Genomic DNA, 16,584 nt, shown 5'->3' on the forward strand with positions numbered 1-16,584 from the left:
GGGTGAATTTATAGTTACCCATCCAATTGTCCAGATTGCATTTGAAGAGGGCCAATGAGGTGCTCTGCTTGACATGAAGCAGGAGTCTGTTCTGAAGGTGTGGTACCCTCTGGGAGACAAATCTGACATACCAGGTTAAGGCCATTACAGTGAGTAACCCGTGTACCATTTGACTTATGGATATTCAGCATTTCCAATAAAGCAGTGTCAAAGTGCTTTATATGCAAGGCAGAGATCACCTTTGAGTAGTCTGCATGAAACAGAATGAAGTGACAATGATTTCAGATGATCCTCATAGGTCAGATACCGAAGACCTTGAATTTTACTTGTGAGGAAACTGTGTGGTCTTTCCAATTGCTGCAGATGCTTGGAAAGGTACATAACAAAAGAGGCATTGTACTCAATTATTGGCCTGATGAGGGAAGAGTACAGGGAGGTTATAACTTTTTTTTTCTGGAGGCAATGCCCCTACTTATGAGATGAGCAATACAGAAAGTCCTTCTTACCACTCTGGAGACATGGTGATCAAAGGTAAGGTTCTGTCAACCTGTGTGCCCAGGTCTCTCATCACTGTGTGCATATTTAGGGTGTTGTTATTAATGTGGTAGTTAGCAGGAGCCTCACTCTTTCTGACAGTGATGATAATACTTTTTTTCCATTGAGTTTAAGGCCATGACTTTGGCACCAGTCATTTGTTTGTGTAAGGCCCTCTTGTAGGATGTTGATATTGTTTGGAGATTCTATGACTGCTCCCAGTTTGCAGACATCAGCAAACTTTGTCAGCCAGAGACCTTTAGTTTTAGCTTGCACTTCGATGAAATAGATTCCAAACAGTAGAGGTCCCAGAACTGATCCCTGTGGAACACTGCTGGTTACAGGTCTGCTATTGGAGGTGGATCCCCCTATTTTGACTATATGTGTTATATCAGTGAGTCAGTTAGCGACCCCATTTAATGATATATAGGTTGATACCTTGCTGGGTGAGTTTGTCAATTATGCCTGAGTGGAGCATAGTGTCAAAAGGCTTGGTTAAGTCTAGGTAGGCTATATGCACAGATTTCCCTTCATCAAGGGCCTTGGTGGCTGTCTCGAAGAAGTCCACCAAGTTTAATAGGCATGATCTCCCTTTGACAAATCCAAATTGAGTAGGGTCAAGTGTTTGGAGGTTAACAATGGCTTTGTTGATAAGGCCCATGATGATTCTCTACATGGCCTTGTAGATAAAGATAGTCAGGCTAATAGGTTTATAGTTCCTGGGGTCAGTGGAAGTGACTCGTTCTTTTTTGTTAAGAAGATGTTAATATCACTTTAAAGAATGGGTGAACTATTCAACTTCACTCAGACTGGAGAATGTTCATTCTCTTGCAGATTGCTACTACTTCACTACAGCATATTAAAGATGCTGTGACTCAGACAGAAAAAAGAAAAGTAAGGGGATGCCAATTTATTTACACTCACTAAACAGGGCTTTGCTGTTTAGCAAGCATAAAATAAAAAAAAAAAACAGAGTTTAGAAAAAAATAAAGAAAATTTAACGTGTACATGTGGGTTTACTATCATTTACTTAAAGTGGACTCGGTCGAAGGCCATATCATCTACTCATGTCCACAAAAACTCACATGGCTGAAGTCCAGTATTGACAAAATACATGTCGAATTTGACCTAGGAATGAGTGTTAACATGGGTCGAGATAGGGGTTAGATTTATACTTTGGCAATATTGGAGTTAAAAACTGTCAATATTTGAATTTCGGGTTTCGCGAAAAGTGGATTTGACTGAGTCCACTTCAAGTAAATGATAGTAAACTGTACACATGTACAAGAGAGAAACTGAGAAAGCTTCATGTTTCTGAAAGCCAGCAAAGCACTTATTAGTTTTCCAACTGTAATCAGTATCACATGGAGCAGATAAAACTCCATGCACTATGAATTATGACTGAGTCTCTGATCATAACCTTTTACACAAGAGCTCTGATTTTAAAACTACTGTTTGCATTGATTTTTCAATTTTCTTCATTTTAGATTTGGATATTTTAACTATAACAGGCAGTCTGTATGCACGCATTACTCCAACATTTAGTATTATTGACTAACCTAAATCCTCACTGATTTACCAACAAATCAAATGATCTATGAGGAACCAGAGATGGTTTCAGCACTAGGTGATCTAGGCAGTTGCCTAGAGCCTGCTGGCTGAGGGATACCATAAGATTTGTTTTTAATTAAAAAAAAAAACTTACATTTCTTCTTTAAGGATGTACTCTGAGTCATGCATGCTTACTTAACTTTCCCATCCCTTCCACTGCTGCTCATTCGGAATTCAAATGTGGAGCAACTCTGTGCAAGAGATGTTCCTCTGTGTGTGTGTGTGTGTGTGTGTGTGTGTGTGTGTGTGTGTGTGTGTGTGTGTGTGTGTGTCTGTGTGTGTGTGTGTGTGTGTGTGTGTGTGTGTGTGTATGTTTAAAATGCCCCTAGTTTGGCTGACAGGTTAGTTAATTAACTTGATCCTAATAAAACACCAAATATCTAGGAACTTGGAACGAAAAATACACCAAACTCCAAGCAGAGAGGAAATGCCAAACACAGAGATGATGGAATTTTTTTTTTCCTTAATTAACACGTCCTGGTACCTCTAAGTATTCTCTTTCAATGCTTGCACATATTACATATTCAAATACATTAATGGCTGTCGAATGTTTCAGGGACAAAAAGGCACTATCATTAGAGAAATGTGGCAAACAATACATGTGTAACCCGCCCCAAACAGTCCCTCATCTGAGATATTTCCATCATCATATAAATTTTCACTTTCAAAAGACATTTCATCATTAATGTCATAAATACTTAGGTTAAGCAATTTAGCAACTTCTTCTTCAGCAATAACATTTAAAGTTTCAACCAGCATATCTGAATTATGTTCAGAAAAATATACCTTCAAATTCAGTTTGCGGACAAACCTTTTGATATCCAAAATTACGTCCGCTGACACGGGCATTTTTGTAGGTATAAATTTAGTACCTTTACACAAGACACTTATACAATTAAATTATTAATCAATCAATGAACTTAATAGATTAGAATACAAAATTATTTTTAATTATCACACTTTATATCCGAGGGACATGAATTTAGGCACTGGGATTCTGTTATGAAATTTTTGCATTGTTGAAATATTTGCGTTGTTGAAATTTTTTTATTGATATCATTTTAGATTCTTTATTAAGGTATAAGCTGTAGATAGTTGTTAGTATGAATTAAAATTTTTCAGCAATGTTTATTTATGCTGTTGTGTAACATTGCCATGAAATTTTAAACATAACAGTGAGCTGCTACACCTTTAAATTGGTTCCACATTGATTTATAAATTGATTGATTAATGATTTAATTGTATATAAGGAGATGGTTTCTGTTTGGTGAGGTGTTCCACTGAAGGTGAATTGCCGTGGTACCAGGACATGTTATTTAAGGAAAAAAAATCTCCATCATCTCTGTGTTTGGCATTTCCTATCTGTTTGGAGTTTGGTGTATTTTTAGTTAATTAACTTGCTCAGGCTGAAACACTGTACCTTGGTTGCAGGGGAGAAGAGCCTGAATCCTCTACATCAGTTACCTGACAACTCACTTAAAATGTGAGTTTTACTACATTTGCAAGGAATTTGAGTTTCATTTCATCTTCAAGGAGTTTGAGTTTCAGAGCATTTTCTCTGAGTTTCAGTGCATTTTCAAGGAATTGTGTTTCACTGCATTTTCAAAGAATTGTGAGTTTCATGAAAAGAGAAGTTTACTGTTGCTCATGCTAAGACTGTCTTCAATATGCAACTGTTTTGTCTGACAAATGGCCATAAGTGTTTGTGGTATATAATTTGAAAACAGTGGTAGTAATGCAACAGGTAGCATAATTGCCTTTGGTGTAGAAGGCTGTGGATTCTCCTCCCACACCACATAGTTGGACTGTTGATTATGCAGTGATCTTTAAGGGAGGATGGGATGCTGCACTCCTGAGTCTGTACTCCTTTGCATGAGATGCATAGTAACTATGAAATTGTCAGTTTGCTAGCCATTCGCAAGTGCAATGTTATTAACTTATTTTTTTAATGAAACATAGGCAATTTATTCTTCAAGAGCAGCAGGCACTGAATTATACATGAAACACTGAAATGTAAAGTTGTTTGCCAGCAGCAACCTCCCTCTTCTTTAATGTGCAATTATTCAGATGACATTTGCTTTTGCAGAGCTTGTGCATATTGACTGATGTTAGTGGATTGTGATGACAGAAGCTTGAGTGGCCTTTTACGATTGAGTAGTTGTGAAATTATTGATTCATATGTTTTGTTTCATTGCTTACTGGAAAAATGTTCAAAACTACAAATTTTAAACAAATTCTAAAAAGTGGTGCTGTATTATACAAGGAATATAAGTTAATACAATCAGGAAGGTGAATCAAAGAACACATGCATGTATGCATGGTCATAAAAATGTGTCTATGGCTTGAAAACAGCCCAAAGATTAACTTAATCTGCCACTGGCCAAATGCATTTTCTTTGAATGTGAGTTTCAATGATATTTAGATGAATGTGAGTTTCAAGGGCAGTGAAGTTTACTCTTCATTCTAAAATTGCAGTCAGTGTCCTGAATATGAAAATTTTTTAAACATTTTATTACTTCCTAGATTAGCTATAGCTAAATGGCGCATAACATTACAGTAGGGAACTAGTCATCATCGCCACCACCACCATCATCATCATCATCATCTTCATCATAAATATCCTCCAATTTAATGTTAGAGGTAGTGCACCATTTGAGTCAGTATAATAGTGTTGCTGGAATAGAAGCTTGTACTTCTGTATGCATGTGAATGATTTGCCTTGTTTTCTATTTGAATCTGATAATTTTTGAAAATTGTTAATCTCTCTTTGAAAAGTGATGTCATTGTTCTTCTTCATGATTATTCATTTTAAAATCAATAAAAAGTAATAACCTAAAAAGATTAGGCCTATCCAGGAAGGTCATTAAGCCCAACCCATCAAATAATCAATCCTTTCTTTGACTATGTTACTCCTTTAGGTGAAAGTGTTCTTTTTCTTTCCAAAAGATGTGGTGACTTCAAAGTTGAAATAAGACATTTTTGCATGTGTAGTGGGCATTGCCCACATGGGACACATTTATTTTTGTGATTTTCTGAAGTATTGTTTCTTGCACCATATGTAATTAATGGAAGATGAGATGAGATAAGCTGAGTCACATCTACTGACAGCAACGAAACACAAAAGGTATTAAGCAGTTTACTGGGGTCCCTCTCCATATGTACATGGGAGAATCTAGTGGCATGTCATATGAATGTGGAATACATTACATTTATTAAACTTCTCCCATTTCACATCTCATCAAATAAAGCTACTTTCTGTTGCATTTCATGTACCACTAGCACAACAATAACATAAGCATGCCCTGTAAATTTCCTTTCAGACCAGTCATTTCTGTTTTTGCTGACTTACATCACTTACATCAGATAACCTAAGAAGGATATCTTTGTGGGGGAAAAGTTTAGAATGAAACTGCTTTCGAAATACATCTGGTAACACTCTGCCTTTACATAAAGGTTGATGTTGAAGGCATTACCTTTGTCAGCTGGAAAGATTCAACACAAACACTCTTTTTCAAGAAATATTTTACAGCCACAATATGAAAAAACATTTTTTATACCAACATCTTGGCCTAGACTACAATGATTACACAATATTTTTGCTGTCTATACTTGCATTTATGATCTAGGTTTGTATACACAACCGCTTTTTGACTGGCAAACCACCTACGTTTTAATGTGATGAAAGCTAGAGAAGATATATAGGTGTCATAAAATGGGAATTGTAGCTGAAAGTATAAGTGCTGGTAAAATAATAAGGTCGTCTTTAGGGTTAGGACTTCATAGTACTAATACAAAACAGAATGCATGTTTTGGCCATATCTCAGCTTTCAGGTTATTTAGGGACTAAACTATCAGGCTTTCCATTTATTTACGAACAATGTAACTCTTTTTCTTCACAAATCATGGATTACATAGTAACTAAAGAACTTAATGTAGGCTGTAACTGCCAATACAGCATCTGCTAACAGGTTGAGTGAACTGATCTTTCAGACTCTATTCTGTCATAATCCTGATAGGATAAACCTTTCAAAGACTTTTTTCCCATCATAGTCCTGATTACAAGGGTACATATGTGCAATATATATGAAAAAGTTTACAGTAGTCAATCAGTTGGAATGTTTTTAAGAACAGGTAGAAAAAATACTCAGAGCAACCCCAAAAAGACATGGGGAGAACACACAAACCCCATAAAGCTGGTTACTGAAAGGCAGGATTGCACTGCTGTCCCTAGAGTTGCAAAACAGATATCATACAGTAGGTGCTTACGGAAGATGCTAACTAAAGAAAAAAAAAAAACAAGTACTGTTCTCAGGGTTTTTGAATGGAGCTCATTGAACTGTTTCAGCTTCCACATTATACAAACTTCTAAAGCCAGAAACAAATATTTATATAAATATTCATACACAAAGCAAAAAAATACTTTAATTGCAAGAGACACTAGAAATAAAAGGCATGAACTTGCTTTGGTGACACTTTTTGGACATAGTTATATATGCATGTGTATTTTCTGCTTGTCTCTTTACCTTCCTCCTCTCTTCTGCTGCTTCCAACTTCTTCTGGATTTCTTCAAGAGAGAGATCTTTCTTTCTTGGGGATGTGAGGGGACGTGGAGCATCTGAGACGGGAGAAGGTGGCTTAAGGATAAGTTCAAAAGCCTGGCCAGAGGCTCGCTTGTTGATCTGTTTGACTTCCATATCTGCAATAGCATATATTTTTAAATTACTGCACCATGTATAGCTACTAAGACAGTTATAGTCATTACTCATGCTGTACTTGTTGACAGCTGTACATAAATATCAGTCTTTAGTATTTGCCTCTGTTCTTAAGGTCCTTGATATCTATATCTGTATCTATATCTAAATCTATATCTATATCTATATCTATATATCTATATCTATCTCCACCTCTAAACATTTCTTGGTACAGGCTGAATGAGAACACATTATATTAATTGCTCACTAATAGTTGGTTCAAATCAATGTTACTATGCTGCTTGCACTTAAATCTGGCCATTATACTTAGGAAGAGAGAGGCAAGGCTGTGCACAAACAGGTGTCTGAATGGGATTGTAAAAATGATTAGGAAACAGGCTGCATGTGGCAAGACCAAGGGGAAATAAAGTGAGACAAACTTAACTTTGCTTTAATGAGGGAACAGTACAGTCTAAAGCAGACCACAGACAACAGAGTAGGGTATGATTTTTAAGCTTGCAAACTGAGATGTACACCAACTGCCAATTCCAATGGCCATGCTATGTCATCTCCTTAACAGGGAGTCAAGTAATGCCTTTTAAGGTTACACAATGATGTGTCCATTCCAGCAGTAATGGAATAAATCTACAGGCTACGTGTAAAAGAGCAAGCAGTATATAAGGCAGCAGAGGTGAAAAGCAAGTAATCTTAATGTTTTGTTAGGAATACTGTCTTGACAAATATAATTAAAGGCTCTGAGCATTGCAGTCTATAGATTTATTTATTTATGTGTTAACTGGGTAAGTGACTGATCAAACGAGAACCATCTCCTGACATGATAAAGATTTCAGAAATACAACATGCATTGAAAATAAAACTGAGTAACAATACTAACATCAGCAGTAGACCAGTTTAAGGCATTATAATTTAGCTGCAACTCTCAAGATCAACATGAATTTTGGTGTGCAAAACAGGTGTAGGCCAATCAATATTTTTTAATAACTTGGGTAGATGTGATGACATTTGAGGTGGTGTCACAACAGCCACTCCCTCTACCCATTCGTTTCTATACCAGGTCAAGCCCAGGATGTTCAATATGGTTTGCTATCATAATCTTGAAGGGGACCTGATTGAATGATCGCATCATTGACCCACTTCTGCAAAATGTCACAATGCCGAATTCTAATATTATCAAATTACATCCCAAATTCGACCTAGAAACAAGTGTTAACATGGGTCGAGATGGGGCACGATTTGTACTTCAACAGTATCAGAGTTTGACATTGTCACTGCTCGACCTCTGGACTTTGTGCAAAGTGGATTTGACCGAATCCCCTTCAAGGTTATGATAGTAAACCGTTCAATACACAGACAATATGTGGAAAAGCTCTTGTCATCAGCAAATATTTTAATGAATGGAATGGAATCATCATAAGATGAAGAGGGATGCTGTATAAATAGTGTGTGTATTTGTAGTACAAAGAGTTTGCAGGGGTGGTGCAAGAAACAGTGACTGAGGTAAAGTAGGACAAAAGTTAAGATTTAAGAGGTAATATATAAAATGTTTTACATTCAGGTGTATTTCAGGTGTGTTTGTTTTTCAGAAGGTAGTACAGTGTTTTTATTACTGGGAGGGAAACTGAACAAATTTGAATGCCTTTTTTTCCAGGGTTTGAAGGACATGAGTGTTAGAGATAATACTTAGCATGAAGAATACAGAGTGCCTTCACAAAATTTATCTTGGGCAGATGTAAGTACAGTTCACACAATTTTCTGTTTTAAAATATATGGCAGTCAACACATCCTGGCTGGGAAACCACATTCACTTACTCTAGAAACCCAGTATGTTTAGCAAAGTCATTGTATCCAGTCAAGCAAATACTGTATGTTTTGTACTCCTGCATTTAATCTGGTTCCTTGCTACTTAGTAATCATTGGTCCATATGAATATCCGTGATGTGATATCCAGAAGAATATATAACTTACACATTCTTCCAACAGATGGAACTCAAGAAGAAGAATGTATTTATATGTTGATAAGATATAACAGGCTTCATAAATAGTTGACTGAAACTCATGACTGACAGAGAACAATTCACTTCTTCTGTCTAGTTACCTGGAATGTTAACATTAAAATTCCAAAGAAAAAGAAATGGTCCCTGCCAGTCCATGAATTATTTAATAATAGTTGTCTGAAACTCATGACTGACAGAGAGTAATTCACTTCTTCCTAGTTACCTGGAATGTTAACATTAAAATTCCAGAGAAAAATGAACTTGTCCCTGCCAGTCCATGAATTATTTAATGCCTTCTGGAATTCTTCAGTTTTGATTGAAGTGAAAAGAGGGAGAAGAAGACTGATTGCAATGCACATTCATGTGTGGCTACTAAGAGTAAAAAAAAGTGCTAGAACACTCAAAATAAACATTTTTGAGTGTTCCAGCACTTTTTTTTTCTTGGACCTTGTTTGTTATGTATTAAGGGGTGGTTAACAACCAACTTGCTGATTTTTTGGACATGTGGCTACTAAGAGTAAGCGGATTTACATTATATGGTCGCAAGACTGTATGATTGAAAGTGAAAAAACTGTTTCATGGAACATCAAACCAGCTTCTCCTCTGAAAGCCAGCAACATAATAGCAGTGTTTTTGCAGGGGAACAAGTCCTCCTGCACTTCCAATGTGGGTGGGGGGGCATGCCCCCATACTCTCTGTATTTATATGTATATAAATGTATATATATATATATATATATATATATATATATATATAGAGAGAGAGAGACAGGTTTTCTTTGCATTACTGAATTTACACTTTACTGAAATTTAGACAAATGAGACGAGTACTTCAAAACTGGACATCACTGAACCTTCACGTTGCAGAAGTTTACATCAGAAACACTTGTTGTGCATGTCTCACAGAGCTTGGAGCTTCTGAATGAAGATTGTGTTATAGTGAGGATCGGGAAATGTACCCTTTTCCCTCACTGTAATGCGATGTCAGAGTTGGCATATATAATTTGCAGGGGGGGTGGTGAAGGGGGCTTGCCCCCCTGCAAAAAATGTAAGAAATGTGTATTTTTTGGTTTCATTGTAGCAGCTAGTGTTTAATTAATTAATTTATTTATTTATTTATTTAACATTTGTTTACTGGGAAAGTCTAACTGGACACAGGTCCTTTTTCAGTGGAGGACAGGGGAGAGAAGTTCCACATTAGACAACCAACATTACCAGAGGCAACTACATAGTACATCAAGATTATAGCATATCAGTTATACACAATGAGAAAAAAACGTTTACAAGACAGCAGTTGCATAGTGCATCAACAATTACAACATAAAAATTATAACTCTAAGAGAATACACAATTTTCTGCATTATATCTCCATAGCACAGCAATTACTTGGTAAGGCATTTACAGCAGGAATTAGTTAAGTATCACCCCAAGAAGCAGTAGAATTATACTGAGAAAGCTGAATGTGTGAAATGCTAAGGGGGAATAGGGCAGTTACAGAGTCTAGAGTTAAGCAAGAATGATTTCAGTTGTTTTTTAAAATGGTGTTTGTCAGTAATTTATCATATATTAGGGGGTAGGGTGTTCCAAAGCTTTGCTGTACTTGATAAAAAGAGTGACTGGACAGCTATGTTGTTTACTTTGGCAACTGTTAACAGAGCTTTGTTACTAGACAATACAGGGCGAGTGGTACTATAAGGTTGCAGTAGATTTTGAAGGGCGGGATTTTTTCTGGTTGGTGGATAAGAGTGTGAAGAGTGAGAAGTTGGTTATAGGTAAGTAAGTTAGGTAGCTCGAGCCACCTTAAGTGTTTGAATGCTAAGCAATGGTGTTCTTTGTAGGTGAGGTCTGCGGCAAATTTGGGTATTTTATTGTAGCAACTTTCCAATTTTGTGAGGTCACCCATTTTTAGGTTAGTAAAAATGGATGAGGTATACAGTAGAGTGGAGATAAATAGGTAGTTGCAAATGTAGCTTTAGTACAATTTGTTAGGTACTGTTTGTGTCGATAAAGACTACCAAGTTTTTTACGAACTTTTCTATGGTGTGGGATATATGTAGGTCAAATTTGAGTGAACAATCAATAGTGATAGCTGCGAGTTTAGTATAATGTACTGGAGAAATGATGGTGAGGTTAACAGATGATATAGAGAAAGGAGGTGGACGGTCTGGTGGTTTTCCTGGGAAGAACAGCATATGTTTTTTCTAGTTTGTATTTAGAATGAGTTGTGATTCAGATAAGCTTTTTTTCAACTTCAGAGAATGCTTCCTGAGTAATTAACTGTAACTGTTGAAGAGAGGTTGCAACACATATTAACGTAGAATTATCTGCATATTGGACAAGGGATGCCTGTCCTGTGGCAGTATATAATTTGTTAGTGAAGAGAGTGAATAGAAGTGGTCCAAGGATGGATCCTTGTGGGATACCCAAATTCATGGGAAGTAGAGGAGATATATTGTTTTGCCAAATTACTGCTTGTTTTCATCCTGTAAGATAAGCTTTGAACCAGTTGACTGTGGAGCAACTAAGGTTAAATTCTGTTAGGGTGTTTAGAAATTTATAGTAAGAGACTGTGTCAAATGCCTTTGACAGATCAAGGAAAGTAGAGGAAGCTATAAGACCACTATTCCTATAGCAGTTGATTGTGTCAGTGAAGGATAGGAGGGCGGTAGAGGTGCTCTGGTAGGGGTGAAAGCCATGCTTGGACTTGGAAAGGAGATTACTGCTGAAAAGATGAGACATAATTTGAATATGGATACATCTTTCAAGGATTTTAGAGAGAGGGGACAGGATGGTGATGGGTCTAAAATTGGAAAGTTCTGTTGAGCTTCCCCCTTTTTTTAAAGGAATGATGTGGAATATCTTTCAGATTGATGGGGTTTGTTGTTCAGTTATAGATCAATTTATTAGAATACAAACAGGGTATGCAATGGCTTCTGTTGCTATTTTTAAGAATTCTGTGGGTTGTTTATCAGCTGTAAGAGTGGTGGTTTTAAGTTTTAGTAGTTTTTTTTGTAACATTAAGTGCAACTGGATGAAAGGAGAAGAGTATCTAGGGGAATGTTAGTAGAATGTTTTGTGAGAGCTAATATAGATTCTGTAAAGTATTTGTTGAATAGGGCTTACATAGGGCATACGCTACCTGGAGTTGTAACAGAAGGGGTACTGTTTATTACCAGAGTGGAGGATTTTATTGATAGTGGCCCAGAATTCTTGGGGTCTGTTTTGGTGATGGATTTGTGTGCTATGGTAGAAGTTTATTTTGTCAAGTTTAATCTTTTTCTAAGTTGTTGGTAGGCTTGTTTTCTTTTCTGGGATTTATCTTTTCGCCAAGTGAGCCATGCTTTATCCCGCTGTTTTAGACGAGATTTAGTATCTTTGGATAGCCATGCTGCATAGTTTGATTTAGTCCTAATTCTCCTAGTTGGTGCTAATTTGTCAAGGATGTTTAAAAAAGTTGAGTTGAAATATTCTGTGGCTTTATCGAGTGGAAGATGTTTTAGGGGTTGCCAGTCACAGGCGTTTGGTGTGGATATGAGGGTATGGGGACAGCAGTTCTTTTTACATCTTATAGTGAGGTATCTAATATGTTTTTCTGGATGAGTTTTTCTTCTAAGAAGAAAGGTAATGAGACAGTTGCTGACTGTACTGAGAGCTTGGGCCTATTGCTGAGTATCTGATTGAGAATGGATTCTCTTTTTGTGGGTTTATCTATTCTTGTGGGTGAATGGATAATTTGTGTGAAGCCATGAAGGTTGATATGGATAGTTGGAGAGCTATTGCTACATGAGGCCCAGTCGATATTGCATCCTGATGATGAAAGTTTCTTGTAGTAGGACTGTAAAAGCACAGTAGAGAATGTGCTCTAGTGTACATATGGTATCTCCAGGGGTATGTAAATGCCAAGTAAGTTAAGATGCTTATGTGTGTTGATCTTCAGTTTACCTACTAGAATGTATTCAAGATTTAGATTTTTTTTGTAGATATTTGCTACACCTCCTCCTTTTTTGTTCTTTCTGTCTATCCTATGTATACTATAGACAGGAGGTAGTAGTTGTTCACTCTTAATCTCAGTTTTAAGTCAGGTTTCAGTAAGTAGGATTATATTGGATGAGTAGTGGGCTAGAGTAGCATGGAGTTCATGGGATTTGTTTAAGATACTTCTAATATTTAGGTTTAAAAGCAGATCTGATTTGTGATGGGGCAAGTTGAAAATGCTTTGTTAGTTAAGGTTTGGGTGAAGGTGGGTTGAGATTATGGCAGAGCCAGGGTTAGGATGTATATCTCCACTCACTGTTAGATTTTTTGCTATATCAGTTATTGATTTGAGAAATCTTTTTATAAGGCTACTATTCTTTAAGGTAATAGCTGTGTGTTTAGGAAGAGGGACTATCGTATGCAAATGGTGTTCTATGTTTGAGACATTTGTCAATAATGGAGAGATAATAACATGGTTAGATGTTGTTTGGAGAGGGTAGGCCATGGTGGTCTTAAAATGGTCAGAGTGACACAGAAATTCCTGCTGATAGGGGTAAGGCTAGCTATGAAGGATAGCAGAAGGTTAGATATAGTACGATATGCTAAAATAATTAGGTGTGTGGACCATGTAAGTATTGGTAGGGAGAGTTACAAGGTGTGGGTGGAGTTAGTGAAGTGGGTGGGTAAGTGGTTAGGCAGTAAAGAGGTGGGAAACTAGGTTAGTTGATGAATATGATTGTTGGAGGTTAATGAGAGGTGTGGCTAATTAAATCCAAATGCATTTGATGTGGGGGTGGGTGGGACTGGGGGTAGGGTAGGGGAGTGGAGTGAGCCCAAGCACAGATAAGAGAAGACATAGTGGGTAGAACCGAAACTCAAGGCATGCATGAGACCAAAACCAATCAGCCTCAGAGAGATGACAAGGTTAGTCCATAAGCACTATTCTGATTAGTAGCACTTGACTAGAATGCCATATAAATGTAAGGGGTAAAATCTGGAGTTTCAGCAGCTAATTATGTTCTTAGGTACACCCTGAGAGAGGTTATGGTTAGTCAAATAGTCCAATGTTGAGCAGTAATGTAAGCATTTATTTTTGGAAGAGAAAACTGAAAATGAAGTTCCCTACTGTGGGCCCACAGCACCTAGCTCTCTGATTTATAATTTAAAATAAAAAAACTGCTCTTCTTTAAGCTTGAAAAAGGGAGATGGCCTTGTCTGTAGTTGGTGTGAGTTCTTCCCTAGACTTATACTCAGTCAACTGATGGTCACCCCATTGGAGATACAGGATTGTCTTGGATAGTGAAGGGAGCTAGGGTTTCTGCAAAGTGAAGGATTTAGTGTAGAAAATCTTACCGTGGTAATTTCACAGCATGATGGAACAATGAGTCTAACAAATTAAGGACTGATGTAAATTTCAGCAAAGTGAAGGTTTAGAGATATCCAGCTTCAAAGTACTTGTCTTGTTGGTTTTAATTTTGGTAAGATGTAAATTTGATAATGCAAAGTAGATCCATATATATATATAAATATATATATATATATATATATATATATATATATATACACACACACACACACACACACACACACACACACACACACACACACACACACGTGTATGTGTGTATGTGTGTGTGTGTGTGTGTGTGTGTGTATATATATATATATATATATATATATATATATATATATATATATATATATATATATATATGTATACCATTTCTGACATTGCTCCACACTTGGGAAAGAGCAAACACCCAACCCAAAAAATACCAGCGTTGGGAGGAGAAGCTGGTTCAGTGTTTCATAAAACCCACTTTTTATAACCAAAAAGTGTATTGCATGTTTATCAGAGGACTGGGAGGCAATCCTAACTGCGGTACCTTTGCCATGTTGTACTTAGTTTTATTTATCCTAATGAGACAGAAAATGTCAGGCAAAAAAGGTCCCATATTTCTTAGACAGATAGAATTCTATTACAGTGTTCAAGCTCCAGCCAATTCACACAGTTTCTTCAAAATACAGGCAATCGTAATATGGACCACTTAGATTCATGGTATGGGGTAATTACTGAATCTGCTGGTACAGTGAATGGGATGGGTTGAACATAACATCACAAGATAGGTAAATTATTATGACAGTATAAAATAATATAACCTTGGGAAACTACTTGAAGCAGATGTTCCAGGGCACACATATCAATCAGAATGAAGCCAATAACGTGTAGCTGGTTCGGGATGGACCTCAATGTTTAGGCATGTGACAAAGTGGTGTAAGTGAGAGAGGAAGAGTATATGGGTATAAATGTATATCAGGGTATTCAAAGTAATAAAATAAAGGAGTTGCTGTTTATTTTTGCAATAAGACAAATAGTGAGAGAAACAAGATGACTACAGGAAGGAGAACCAGAAACTGCATACGTGTCTATAGGTAAATTGGGCAAAATGAAGTTTTCAAATGGATAAGCCCATAGCTGTGACTGTTCAGATACAAAGCCTGAATACAGTTACTGTAGTAGGACAGAGCAGGGATACAAAAAAACAGTTAACTTAAGCATTTCAGAGTTTAACATGTAGATGTTTAATGAAGTTGTGCAATATATGTCTTTAAAGATTGAGAAGATAGCTACAGGAAGCTGTATTTCATGAGGTATGCATTTCTAGTAGAAACTTTAGGCTGATCACAGGTCTCAATGAGTTTAGACTACATACTCGTGGTCTCTGTCTTATTTACTCAACATATAGGAAACAGCATCTATATCATAACATCGACAGCTTAGGTTGTCGAATCCAAAATCATTGACACCTAAGCGTCGAAAGCTAAAAACAGCAAATGGCCAAATCATCAAATTCTTTCCTAAGGAAAGAATTCAGTTGGCCGTCCCCAAACAAAATAAACAAACACCCCCCCCCCCAACTAAATATACCAACTCTGAGACCACTATACATTGGGGAAAGGGCAAATCCCTGAGAACAGCCATGCAAATTCTTTCCTGAGGAAAGAATTCGATGAAGTGTCCATTCGCTATTTTGAGTGTTCGATGCTTAGGTGTCGATAAATATGCATTCGACAACCTAAGCTGTTGACAAATCAATAGAGAACCTAGGAAACATGGTGCCTAAAGTGAAAATGCACCTACAGAAAAAAATAAATATAATTGCTTTCAGTAGCTTATACATTTAATAGTACAGACATATAACTTACAATGGAAAAGTTTCATATTCAACAATCAAGAATTCCCTTGCTGGAAGGCAACACAACAGAAAATTGGGTGCACTGTGACTAGAAGTTAAGTTTATTCCTCTCTGAGGTTAATTCAGCAGAGAGGCTTGTAACGATACAATGTGGTATAGTCTTACATGTCACTAGAAAAGACTACTTGAAGTTACTAGCATTTTCATATGTTTTAGGAAAAAAGACATAATATATAGCAATAAGAGAGAAAGAGGAATTATTGTGACCCTAGAACAATGCCGTACATGAGCACAAGGCTCTAAAGAGACAGTAGATGCTGTTACTAAGCTGAAGGATAGAGGCAAAAAGGACTGTGCATTTGGGTAGTTGTATAAGAAATGACAAAACAAGGGGTGGGATATTAAGAAAAACAGCGCTGAACTTATCAAAGCATGTGGATAGGTATAATGCTAGTGAAATTACTAGGACATAGTTAAAATAATTAAAAGTTCAATTAATTAACTGAAAATGTGAAAAGTAACTCATTTGTTTGATCAGTGCTCCTTAGATGTAAGCAAATTA

At 36.8% G+C, this 16,584-nt stretch overlaps 1 protein-coding gene across 1 annotated transcript in view; it reads right to left on the reverse strand.

Annotated features, from left to right (window-relative positions):
• The window catches only part of STMN2 (stathmin 2), a 372,629-nt gene that overhangs the window by 85,742 nt on the left and 270,303 nt on the right, over positions 1–16,584 (reverse strand). Inside the window, exon 3 of the mRNA XM_044065794.1 lies at positions 6,669–6,841. Within this exon, the coding sequence (XP_043921729.1) occupies positions 6,669–6,841 (173 nt within the window). The remainder of the gene's footprint in view (positions 1–6,668; positions 6,842–16,584) is intronic.

Source organism: Protopterus annectens, chromosome 3.part0 (genome assembly GCF_019279795.1).
Source record: "Protopterus annectens isolate FY-2018-M chromosome 3.part0, PAN1.0, whole genome shotgun sequence".
Classification (NCBI taxonomy): domain Eukaryota; kingdom Metazoa; phylum Chordata; order Ceratodontiformes; family Protopteridae; genus Protopterus; species Protopterus annectens.